General features: G+C 37.8%; 1 protein-coding gene across 1 annotated transcript; it reads right to left on the reverse strand.

Annotated features, from left to right (window-relative positions):
* Nucleotides 1–5,320: 5,320 nt before the first annotated feature.
* LOC306848949 (G-protein coupled receptor 61-like) lies at nt 5,321–13,407 on the reverse strand. Its single transcript, XM_079383740.1, has 2 exons — nt 13,351–13,407; nt 5,321–7,556 (listed from the first exon to the last, which is right to left on the reverse strand). The coding sequence occupies exon 2, from the start codon at nt 7,293–7,295 to the stop codon at nt 5,886–5,888; it is 1,410 nt and encodes a 469-aa protein (XP_079239866.1). The 5' UTR covers nt 7,296–7,556; nt 13,351–13,407; the 3' UTR covers nt 5,321–5,885.
* Between the last annotated feature and the right edge of the window lie 278 nt (nt 13,408–13,685).

Here is a 13,685-nt window from a genome sequence, read left to right on the forward strand (position 1 = left end):
GCGTGACTGACTGACGTCCGAAACATCAGAACTCGAAGGAGCAACGTTATTGGTTGGATCTACTGAACGAACACGCCTTTCACCAAACGAGTCAGTTTTGAGTCTGAACTCCAGTCGGAGCGGCACTAATAATCGAGACTGATTTGGTTTGTGAACAAGTCTTAAACTGAGACATCTCGTTCTTGAAGGAAGATTTGATTATTAGTGTGTAAAATGACTGATTATATACAATTAAAATACCGTAGGAGCGTTATTAAAACAATTTTGTAACATTTTTAATGAAAGATTTTAATAAAAGCTTCTCGTTCTTAAACGATCTTTTAAGGAATCAGTTGCCTAATGATTCGCTCATAACCCACAAAAAGGCAGTTTGTCGCGACCTTTGCTGCAGAAAGAATCAGAATCTTTTAACGCATGATTCAAGATTCGACTCAATGGGATAAATCTACGGTGAAATTGGGACAAAATCGAACTTATTTATAGATTTTTTTAAAAACCTTTTTTGTGTTAAGAAATGCGTCCAGGAGTTTAGACCTTTGGGACAAACGAAGGGTCTATACAAGAGAGTTTTGCGTAACATTTTTTATTATTTAGGATAGTTTCAATATGGCTTTTCTTAAAAATGGTTTCTGAAGCATTTTTAAATACAAGCTGCCATGTCATCTCAGTGCATGATTACAGACAGACAGTGGCGTGCACAGGACACAATTGCGGACCCGGGGGGTGGGGGGTTGGTTGTGGATGGATTGGGCTGGGTGATGGGTTTGGTCCCCCTCGGCTATAGGGGTGGGCGATATGGCAAAAATATCATGTCACGATTTTGTTTTTTAGAAAAATCACGATTTTATCACGATTCTTTATCATGTTGGTTTTTCTATTTTGCAAGTTGTTTGAGCAGTACAGCCAAACTAATTTCCTTATTATAAAGAGCCTTTTAAGGTAACAAAATATAAAAAAGGATGGTCGATATTTAGGCCAAAGTGGGTGAAGATAAAAATCTTTTGTCATTTTATCTTTGTTATTAAAAAATGAGAACAAAGATACATTACAAATACACATAATTTACAAATAAAATAAACAGTGTTTTATTTTCAGGTAGCCTATAGGTGTATTTAGCAGGAGCATTCAAGAAACTGTATGAACAAATATAAAAATAAAACACTATATAGACTGATTCCTATTAAAGCAACTGTATTAAAGTTCTTCAGTCAAGAGTAGAGTGATTTTTCTCTTTGTGTTTGGTGTTTTATTTACATTAAAGGAATAATTCACCCAAAAATAAAAAAATACTGTTATTTTTATGCCTTTATTTACTCACTAAAAAGTTGTTTTAAACCTGAATGAGTTTCATTCTTCTGCTAAACATAAATGCTCTTTTGAGGAATGTGGAAAACCAAACAGTTACTGGTCCTCAGTGACTTCCATATTTCTTTCCTGCTGTTAAAGTCAATGTGGACCAGCAACTGTTTGGATACCCAGATTCTCCAAAATATCTTCTTTTGTGTTCAGCACAAGAACGAAATTAATACAGGTTTGGGACAACATGTGAGCGAGTAAATAATAACAGAAATAAAATTTTAGGGTGAACTATCCCTTTAATTACAGTCGGCAGCATGTTTAGTTCTGTCCCTTTAAGACCTGCTCCCATCAAATATACAGCCAAGCGTCCGTTTCTCTCAGCTGTTTACTTTCATTTTAGACATAACCAACTGAGTCTATACATAAACCTTGTGTGTTTTAACAGTATTAGCACAAAAGATAACTTAGTTAAGTAATCAGGCGCTGTTTGACGGGCTTTTTATTTAGCGCGCTTTGGGTGTATTTGCTCCGAAAAAAGCGCATATCAGACCAGCGCATGAATGAAACTTAACCGGCAAGGCTTTAAAGCTGATGCAAATAATGTACTTTTGTGATTGTGAATAAGTGCAGTGTCCCGTGAGTGTAACTCTACCGCTGAGTTAACACTAATGTGAATGTGTGTGTTGTACAGTATATTGATACGCGGCGCCAGAACTGCAGCTGATAGAATGTGCAGAGATACAAACTTCTGCATTGTTGCTTTTGTAAAGTGATGCAGCAGCAGGTTATGATGATAAGGATCTTTTGCTCATGAACGCACTCCCTTAGCCAGAGAAATGTCACAGAGGATAAGTTACCATGGAAACACCAAATCCCACAGTGGTTGAGAATAAAGCCTGTGTTCCGCCCCTGAATCACAGTTGAGCTGAGTCTGGATTTGTTTAGTCTCACTGTGGATCTCGGATTTAAGAACAGGAATTTTCCTTTACCTGCCATCAAGTGCAGTATACGGGTACTTTCACACAGAGACAGGTCCCAAAAGTAGCTGAAATGTTTTAAACATATAGAAACACCTTTGAGTCCATTTGAACTGTCAGAACCCTCAATTAATGCTTCACCCCTGCATAAGATCATGAAATCAGCCTATACTCATTATTTATTCATCTGAGGCCACCTGTTGAGTTTATCTCTGGAATTTAATTATAATGTCCCAATATTATGATTTAGAAAATATATGCATACAGAGTTTCAATATTTGATTAATTTTTCATAGAGATTTCAATGCAGTTTATTTTGATTGTATTGAAATCATTATGTTTTGTGAATCTAAAACAGCTATTGAAAACTCTCTGTGTTGAGCGGACGCAAAAACTGATCTCTAATCAGCGGCGAGGAGCAACCTCCCCCAGTGCTGCAAATGACTTCATAAAGATCTCAACACCTTCATCTCTCAGCAGAGCTAATAAAAGGTCAGGTTGTTTGAACTTCACCACTAGGGGCCTCCCTCTGACTTACCAAACATCAAAGTACACTGATGTGTGTTTGTGCACATGAGTGAGTGTCTACATCTGTTTGTGTGTGCATGTTCGTAAATATGTGAATATATATACTGTAGGTGAATGTGTGGGGAGGAGAAGAGAGAGAACAACACAATGTACATAGGACATATTTTCATCATCAGCACTGTATTTGATATTAATCGAGATTACCCTCTTAAATAACAGTTTGTAACACTGAGTCATTTTCTCTCAAGTTTAGTTTACTGAATTATTTCGAGATACATGTCCTTCAATACAGTTTTTAATAGTGGAACAGCATAAATGTTATCTTTATCTTTCATACAGGCAAAAGTCTAGGAGGTGAAAAAATAGTTATATTTTATGTTAATAATAAAATTCTAATAAAATCATTTATAATTCTAAATGTAAAATTATACATTATATACACTACTGTTTTTGAAAAAAGTCTCTTTACTCACCAAATATATATACTCTTTCTATTTATTTATTTGATTAAAATACAGTAAAACAGTAATATTGTGAAATATTATTAGAATTTAAAATAATTCTTTCTATTTTGCTATATTTTAAATCCTTCAGAAATAATTTGAATAAAATACTTCTTAATATTTATGGAAACCCTGATTTTTTTTTTTTTTTTTTTCAGGATTCAAGTTCAAAAGAACAGAATTTATTTGAAACAATATAAGAAATTATAAATGATACATGTCCCTTTTGATCAATTTAATATGCCCTTTAATGAAAGCATTATTTTTTTTCAAATAAAAAAATTAACCCAAGTTTTTGACTGTGTATATATAAGATTATATCTCAATTGTTTTTTTCTGTTTTTATTTATATTTTAGTTGCTTTCAATTTGTTACTTTTTTGACCCAGTATACTTCTCTCCTCTCCATTTTAACAAAACCGTTAGCAGCAGTAATGTCATTACAATGGAAAATTAGAAACAGTGTGTCTTTACTGCCTTTTATCTCAAACGCTCAAAATAGCAACCACCGAATTTGGTTATATGGAACTTAACTTTATTTTTGTATGCTGCTCATTCTGCTTATGGCAAAACATAGCAGGGCTCACACTACAGGCAACGCATGCTAGGTTTACCCGAAAGCAAAAGGCCATTATAAAATGAGTCTTGTGTGCAGCACAAGAACAACGAAGAAGCAACACAGCGTCTTTTAATAATACAGAAGACTTTTGAGAATATCATCTTGTTGTTATAAACTTTTTTAATTTCTCAAAGTATTACCATGCATGTCCAAAACATTTATGTGATATATCAAAATTTAGTCTAGTCAGCTACTTTAATATTTTGATGATATAAAATCAGGAATATATGTATTCATATCTTGTCTCAAACTCATTTTAAGACATTTTGCATATGCAAATGTTCTGTTTTTGAACTGGCTGATATCTCTGTCTGGATTTTTTAATAGTCCCTGCAGTGAGGAGAGAGATATGAAGTGCCATTATTTTCTACCAATATCTGAGAACTCAGCTGATGATTCAGATCTGATGTGAAACTCGCGAATGAGTGAAATACCGCAGGTGTAGTACAATCTTCTTCACATGTAAGAAATGAAAATAATAATAGCAGTGTTGCCAGAGTTGGGAGTATTAGAGTGGGTGGAGAAGTACAAAATCTAAAAGTACATCTGTAGTGGCACATGTTTACAGCTGACCCGATTGTTAACCTTTTGTCAGAGACTATCTGATTGTCCCTCGCCATTTTGTGGATCAGGTGCTTGAGCAAACCCAAGGCCCTGGGGTGGAAGCCACCATCTTCATGTCACAAGGTGTGGAAAATGTGACTGAATAAACCAAGGCATTTTTTACTCTCTGTAAACACATTTAACTTTTTTTCCAATTCGAGATTGTATCTCTTTACAGCTGATTAGCAAGGCTTGCCGTATGAATGTGCATCTAGATGAATTTTCAGAACTTTTCCAATTTGGAGAATTTATCACATTTTGCTATGGTTGTTCTTTTGCATATCCTTCAACGCTCTTAAAGTGAGTTGTTTTTTGTTTTGTTTTTGGGATTGGTTTGAATCTACACTACCGTTCAATAGTTTGGGGAAGAGGCGGGAGGTTGAGAAATTACTACTTTTATTTAACAAAAATGCATTAAATTGATCAAAAGTGTCAGTAAAGACATTTATGATGTTGCAGATAAACAATGTTATTTTAACTTTCAAATCAAGAAATCCTGAAAACAAATGACAGTTTCCACAAAAATACTACTGTTTTCAATATGAAATCAAATAATCATTTGGTGCTCATCACAGAAATAATCACAGGAATATATATAATACATTCCCCGTAATATGTTGTAATATATATATTACAAAATATATATTTCTCAATATTAATGTTTTTAACAAATAATTGAAGTTTTGTTGAGCATAAAAGATTTTTTAAATGTCCCCAAACTTTTAAACAGTAGTACAGATAGAAAGGATAAAAGCCCTTGTACACCACAACCACCACAGACTATATGTGTTTCAATGTTTTTAATTCATTTTTGAGAAAAAAATAAAATAAAATAAAATGTTAAATATGACATTGCTGACGGCCATAATTTTACGGCAACTAGAGAATTAGAATCTAACCACCACACAAACAACCTTGGTTCAATATTAGTGCATGCTCCAAATTTTGTTGTTACAATAATACTTAGTTATTAACCAATTTTATACTCATTTATTGTCTGAATTAACATCAGGAGCATTAAATATTTGTAACATCGACCACTTGCGGTTCATACCGCTTTTTGAATACAGATTCCACGTCACAATGTTGCTTCCATGTTACATTGTTCGGACAAATGTTGCTGAATCTACGTAAATAAGTTTCTATCTAGTGGTAATGTGCTGGAATGAGGTCATTTCATCAGTTCAATATATTTCATCAAAAAGAAAAAATTATGCTTTGGGTATGACAGAAACCTACCAACCAAAAATTTAAAACAAGCTATGTACAAATTTGTCGGCAGAATATAAAAAGATCCATTGGTAAAACATAGCAACAATATATGATACATTAAATATAGATTTCACATCTGAAAATATCAACCTTGCAGTTCCGATTTTGTCTTGATACAATTGTCTGATATATTAAGGTCGTTCATGTGTTGGTGCTCTATGAACTCCGAGGTCTCCTCCATGATCTGGCCAGGAATGTGGAAGTCAACAGATGGCCTGTGGAGCTCAGTGGAGAGAGGATTGTCCTCTTCCTGTTGAGGGATGGAGATGCTTTGGGAATTCCTTGGCCGCATATTGCAACCTGTGCCCTGAAGAAACTGGAGAAAGTTCTCCTCAATAGAAGCCTCTCGACTGGGCAGCTGTTCCTCTTCACCAGGACGCCCCCACTTAAAAACGAAGGCCAGGTTTCTGGCCAGCTCTTCCCTGATCTGCCGATTCAGACAGCCGTAGAAAAAAGGATTGGAGGTGAAGCAGAAGTACCCGATCCAGGTGAACACGTCCTCCAGCTGGGCCATGCGTGCGAAGGATTCATGAGAGGATGGCTTGATGGCGCAGTACAGGTGGAAGGAGAAATAAGGCAGCCAGCACCCGAGGAACTGACCTCCTACGGCGACTAGGACCACCGCAGCCTTGCCCCCGCTGAAAGTCCTCTGAGGGGTGGTCCGAGCTCCGCTGAGGTTGGCCGCCATGCTGGAGCGGCTGCTCAGAGATTCAGAGCGCGGCCGGGGAGTCTCCATCCATGTGGGGACTGGCCCTTGCTGCATGGCGGCCACTCGGGCCACCTTAAACATGTTGCAGTACACCACAAAGATGATGAGGACTGGACACAGGAAGTACATGAGAGTAAAAAGGACCATGAACACCAGCCGTTGTGGCCCTTCCTCCATCCAGTGGAGCGAGCAGCACTTTGGTTCAATGATTTTTCCCATAACTTTCCCCAAAGCCATTCCCGGCTCCTCTCTATCGAGCGCCCAGCCAAGTAAAGGGAACGCGGACATGAGGATGGCTTTGATCCATATTCCAATCAGAACTGAAACCACCAAACCCACAGTCATTTTCACCTCATAGCGCATGGGATGAACGACGTAGTAATACCTCTCAACGTTGATGGCCGAGATAGTGAGGATAGCAGCACTGATCAGTCCCACACTCAGACACAGGTAACCCTGACAAAGAGCCTTGTTGAAAAAGCCCTGACCTGACAGCATACCCAGAGGCATTAACACCAGGGCTGCGATGAGATCCACCAGACAGAGATGGAAGACAAACACAAATTTATGTAGTCGCGGCGTCCTGGCAATGACTGTCATTACGGCTAAGTTGCCCACTATAGCCAGTATGTCCATCAGGAGCATGGTGCACAGGCCGAGCGTCTGGAGGAGGTGTCCATCTCTGGGCTCGCTCAGTCCTGAGGCGTTAGGCTGGGTTGCGTTCGGACGCCAAGAGGTGATGTGGGTGATGTTCCACAGTGTGTTGTAGGAGGTTGTATGCTCCATGAGAGGATGGAATGAGGATTGTGGGCGGAGGTGATTCTCATGGGACTATCACCCATCCTCCCCTGCTGAAGAGTGGGATCCAGCAGTACCGTTCGATGGGGGAGTTCTGTCGGCGTTACGACATGCTGGTAGAGGTCGGACTAAGGAGTTGGGGCTGATTAGGGTCGCAATGTCCAGTTTCATCTTCAAATATTCAGCTCTGTAATCCCTGGAGCTCGACTGCGCTCAAAGTTCAGCAGCTCCAAATGGGACATGATGGAACTGTGAAGAGAGACAATAATGTTAGCAAACAACTTTTAAGGAATAAGCCATGTTAGTGCTGGACTTGATATCTATTCTATCTAATCCCAAAATGGTCGCCACGACAAAGGAAATTATATTTTACTCAAGTTTGCAGTCCAAATTGAATGTGGTAAAATCAGTGTTTCTACTGAGTTGTCCTCACGGGCTACAAGTAATAACAATCCAGTTCACAAACAAATGACTTTCTTGAACTATTTCAATTTAGCGGATCAAAAACATACAGGACAACTAGTATAGTCCAATTCTCAAACAACTGACTCTCGTTAGCTGGTCTAGGGTTGGGCGATATTCCAAAATCTTATATCATGATATGAGTAATTTTATTTCATGATAACAATATATATATATCATAATATAGTTATTTTATCAAAATCTTTTGATATCATAAAAATTTCATTATTTTTGTTACCAGTGAAAACCTCACAAAAAACTTAAGAGCTTAAAAAACTCAAGCTTAAATAAGAATAAGAAAATAATTACAAGAAATAGGACAAAAAAACTACAGTAGAACAAATAAATAAGAAATGCTTCATACATTGCATAAAGTAATCAAATGTATAAAAAAAACAATGTATATTCTTCACTCTGAAAATTTAATATATATTTCTTCTTATTAAAGCTACAACTGTACCACGGGGGAAGTCGTGGCCTAATGGTTAGAGAGTCGGACTCTCCACCCTCAATACCACGACTGAGGTGCCCTTGAGCAAGGCACCGAACCCACAACTGCTCCCCGGGCGCCGCAGCATAAATGGCTGCCCACTGCTCCGGGTGTGTGTTCACGGTGTGTGTGTGTGTGTGCATTTGTTCACTACTCACTGCTGTGTGTGTGCACTTGGATGGGTTAAACGCAGAGCACCAATTTCGAGTATGGGTCACCATATTTGACAATACGTCACGACTTTACTTTACTTTACAAAAGTGATTTAGTCAAGAGCAGTGAGAAATTTTCTGTTTTGTTGTTTGATTAACATGAATGACAGACAGCAGGAATATTAGACTGCTGTCACTTTAAGAGCTGCCTGGATCAAATATACTGTTACACATGTGTTTTCTTTCTCAGTTTGCTTTCACTTAAGTCCTAAATTACTGTGTTTACAGGGAGACTTACAAAGACATGACTGAGACGATAGTTCAAAATCTCTACCGATTAACAAGTTTCTACCGGTCAATTGTTTCTAACGGTATATCACCCACCCCTAATGGGCTAGTCTTTTTAATAAATCATTAAAAATAAAAAAACTATTAAGAGTTACTGTTTGAATCAGCCTGATGTATCCTTCATTAAATTAATTTACTGAATCCATCAGAGCAGTTATTAAAGCAACAATAGTTAACCTTGCAAATTACTGCATTATCATACATTCATATGTAAGTAAAACAGATTATTATAACTAAAATATATGCCCAAATGAAGTGGTATCAAAACAAACTGAATCAAAATTCAATATTGAAATCTTCACCAATACCCAACCCTAAATTCGCACAAACATACAGTATGTGCATGAAACACACCCTTCAAAGTCCTTTACACTGTTGGCAATCATGTGCTCTGTGTTTATGGTCATAACCTCACCTTGCACACTACCTCACATGCATCATTTCTCAAATTTACAATATCACATTTTACTATAAAAACACTGGACCAGCTTTGTTTCTCAACATCATCAATCCATCCAGTTTTTCTCTGAGGGTACAAACTCTCCCTTGTGACACAATGTGGTCAGTGTTGTGACAAGAGCTCAAATGCATCTCTAATTCAGCTATAACCTGTTGTTTTAGGACATCTCTGTAAGCATAGAGACTGTTTTCTGCCCAAGGCTTGTGACCACAATGATCTCATGGTTAACTGATTGTAGTAGTGAATGGAAGGGGCAGTTATGTACCTGGAAGGTATCACAACTGTGGTTTGGCTAGACAAAAAGCTGTTAGAGCTACAGTGGCATGATTATCCACATGACTATGATGAGCTTGATTGTGGTGATAATAGTGATAACATTTAGCCCTTCTTCATCATAAGGTTTGGGTGGTTTAGAGTTTATATATATATATATATATATATATATATATATATATATATATATACATACAGTGCCCTCCAAAAGTATTGGAACAGTAAAGACAAAATTGCTCTGTTGGATGTGGAGTCAAGACATTTGCAAATATGATTAAAAGATGAATATGAGACAAAATTCATCCCACTCATTGATGTGAGCATAAGTATTGGGACAGTTGAACATCAGGCAGATATAAAAGATTAAAAGCTATTATTTAGTTACAGATCTCTTGCACACAATCACAGCAGTGAGTCTGTGACCCATAGACATCACCAGACTCTTGGTCTCATCCTTTGAAATGCTTTTCCCAGCCTTTAATGCAGCCGATTCCAATTGTTGTTTCTGCCTTTACTCTCCTCTCCAGATGGTGAAATTCATGTTCAATCAGATTTAAATCAGGAGATTTATTTGGGCAATCTAAGACTTTCCATTTCTTTGCCCTTATAAATTCCTTGACTGAACTGGCAGGGTGTTTTGGGTCATTGTCCTGATGCAATATGAAGCACTTCCCAATGAATCTGGTGGCATTTTCTTGAATATTGGTAGGCAAGATGGTTTTGTACCCTTCCAAATTCATTCTGCTACTGTTATCATACATTAAGTCATCAGTAAAGTTGAGAGGGCCTGTTCCAGAGACAGCCATGCATGCCCATGCCATGACACCACCTCCACCATGCTTTACAGATGAGGATGTATGCTTGGGATCATTGCAGTTCCCTTTTTTTCTCCACATTTTTGCTTTCCCATCACTTAGATAAAGGTTCATCTTTGTCTCATCGGTCCATTAACACAGTTCCAAAACTCTTCTGGCTCACCTTTCTGTTTTTTTGCAAACTCTAATCTTGCCTTTCTATTTTTGGTGCTGGTCAGAGGTTTGCATCTTGCTGTGTAGCATCTGTAATTCTGTGTCAAAGTCTCCTGAAGACAGTAGATTGTAAGAGCATCACCCCAGCTTTCTGGAAGTTGTTGGTGATTTTACAGACGTGTGTTTTGGGTTCATTTTCACAGCATTTATGATTTGTCTGTCATCAACTACTGTTATTTTCTCAGCCGATCAGGTCGTTGTTGGTTGCTGGTGGTTTCCAAACTCTTGATTTCTCCATACCCTTTGTTTTTGCTATGGCTCTAACTTGCTCTTTTCTTTTAGCATCCAAATTGCTTGCTTTTCTCTCAAAGTCAGCTCCCTCGTCTTCATCCTGGTTTGTGTGTGTCATCATCGAATGCAATATTCAGAATGCAGACGTAATGTGTATAACTGATATGACACATTCCCTGCTTTTAATATCTGAAGAATTAATGCAACAGGACACAGCTGATCACTTAGAAAGACCTGTGAGGCAACTGTTCCAATACTTATGCTCACATCAGATAGAGGGATGAAACTCTAAAAGTGCTGAACTTCTTAGCTGGTAAAACATCTGTGTTGAATCACCCAATAATAAAATGTGACATTCTGTAGTTTTGTCTCATATTCATCTTTTAATCATATTTGTAAATGTCTTGACTCCACAGCAAACAGAGCAATTTTGTCTTTACTGTTCCAATACTTTTGGAGGGCACTGTAAGTTAGCTTTAAAAAATACTAATACTTTTAAATAGTAGGGTATTACTATTAGTACCTACATATGTAAATTGTTCATATATATTCACCCTCATGTTGTTTCTAACCTGTAGGACTGACATTCTTCTGTGGATCAAGATGAGAGTTGTCTCTTTTTTATACAATGGAAGTAAACAAAACTGTTTGGTTACCAGCATCCTCCAGAATATCTTCTTTTATGTTACGCAAAACAAAGAAAGTCATACAGGTTTGAAATGACATTAACATGACTAAGTGATGGCAGAATTTTCATTTTTGTAATATGAACTATCTCTTGTAGTCATATTAACATGTTTACACCACCATTCAGAGGTCTGTGGTTGGTATGATTTTTTGATGTTTTTAAAGTCTCTTTGCTCACCCAGGCTGCATTGATTTGATCAAGATACAATAAAAACAGTAGTATTGTGAAATATTATTCTAATTTAAAATAATTAATAATATATTTTAAAATGCTATTTATTTCAAAGCTGAATTTTCAGAAGCCATTATTCTAGTCTTCAGTGTCACATGATCCTTCAGAAATGTTTCTAATATGCTGATTTGGTGCTGAAGAAACATTTATTTGAAATAGAATTATTTCATTAACATGATAATGTTTTTACAGTCACTTCTGAAAAAATGTATTGCATTATTGAATCTTTTCTTTAAAAAAATGTGAACATTCTAGACAAAGGCAATCTACAATCACTATCTAGGCCTATCTAAACAAAATCAGACCCATAGGGTTTCAGTCAAACTAAAGTATTTACAAGAAAAATTTAAAAGACAAACTGAACTTTTAAAATGAATATAAAAAAATTTCGACCAGCTGAACACAGCCAGACTAGCTCAACCAATGGCGTGTATTTAAAGCAGTCATTTCGTTTTCTATTTCATTGATGGTAGTGGAGCACACTTCACCTGTAAGGAACATTTCTACATTTGCGCTTTAAAAAAATCACTTTCATTGGTAGAGCCTAATGTATTCCAGTTGAGTCATATTAAATATAATAGGCTATTGGAATAAGAAAACCAGCTATTTAAGATTTCAGCTAAAGTACATTTTTAGGTTTAAAAAGCTTTGATTTTGGTATACGGTCACTACAGCTCCATAATAAGAACTACGGAGAAATACTCATTCGTTATGTCAAGATCTGTGATCTAGAAACCTACATATCCATTACCCATGTCATGGCGTTTTGTAAATAATCAACATGAAAAAACATTTTTATGCAAGTTTGCAATCATCAGCCAGTGAGGATTCTAATGCTCATGCACATGACGAGAAACATAAACAGTTTCTGGGGCTTTCATTGGTGTGTTTGATTAAAAAAGTTTAGGGTTTTAAAAACAACCTGTGCTTTCTATAGGAAAGGATTGCGATTAGCGTTCATGCTCTTAAATGCATCTGCAGGGCTGAGATGAAGCCCGCAAATGCATTTTAAAACGGTCGACTTTCTGTGATCCCCTCCTGCACTTCGTGAGACAAGAGTCTGCAAGCAACTAACAATCTCAGGGGCTGCCAACTGAGAAACATATGACCCTGTAATATGCACATGACTCAGTATTTACAGCGATGAAAACTAGCTCTGTTGTTCAAAAACCTTGTGTTTTCCCCCTCCCTTCTTCTTCTTCTTCTCCTTGCCTCCCTCAGGGTGACCAGTGCTGGCACTTTACAACTAATAGTCCACACTTATAAGCATGATGTCTGCTGTCATCACCTAAATAATCCACTATCACGAATTGCCCAGTTCATTGTCTGCTTCCAAACAGTTCCCATAATCCCCTGAGGTGAGCTTATTCAGTGCTACATTACACATATGTCATGCATGTCAACACCTTCATTCAAGGCCACCTCTGGTTTATGATTCCTAAGAAAAGATACAAACAACTATTCCTCCATGTCACTTCCTAGTGATGGAGCCTACAAAGCAAGACCTGAGAAACGTCTAACTGCAAGAGCGAGATCTTGAAAACCATTTCCAACTCGTCCGTTTGGAAATACTACAACATATGCATGTCATCCAGGATGCACAAGTTTAAACAGGCGACGGTGTGAGGTATGGAGTTAAAGGAACCGTAGCTCCATGAGATGTAGATGAGGAGAACGTACCTGAAGTGGAGAGGTCCAGCAGAGAGGATCTCCTCTTCAGCTTCCAGGGTTAGTGTCGCGCAACAGCGAGAGAGGGATAAAAAGAGGGGGAGAGAGAGAGCGAGAAAGCTAGAGAGAGAGGTACCCAATACCCCTCCTCACCTGGCCCTTTCATCTCTCCGCCCCTCACCCTTTCACCCGCCCACACGCATGTACACACACACACACATTCACACAAACACACAGAGAGAGAGAGAGAGAGAGAGAGAGATATCGCCCCCTCCCCCGTCAGCGATGCTTCAGGCAGGCGGCTGGTCCAGGTGGTCAGGCTGATGTTCACGCTGCCGAGAAGATGG

Source organism: Barbus barbus, assembly GCF_936440315.1.
Source record: "Barbus barbus genome assembly, chromosome: 29".
In the NCBI taxonomy this organism is placed as follows: domain Eukaryota; kingdom Metazoa; phylum Chordata; class Actinopteri; order Cypriniformes; family Cyprinidae; genus Barbus; species Barbus barbus.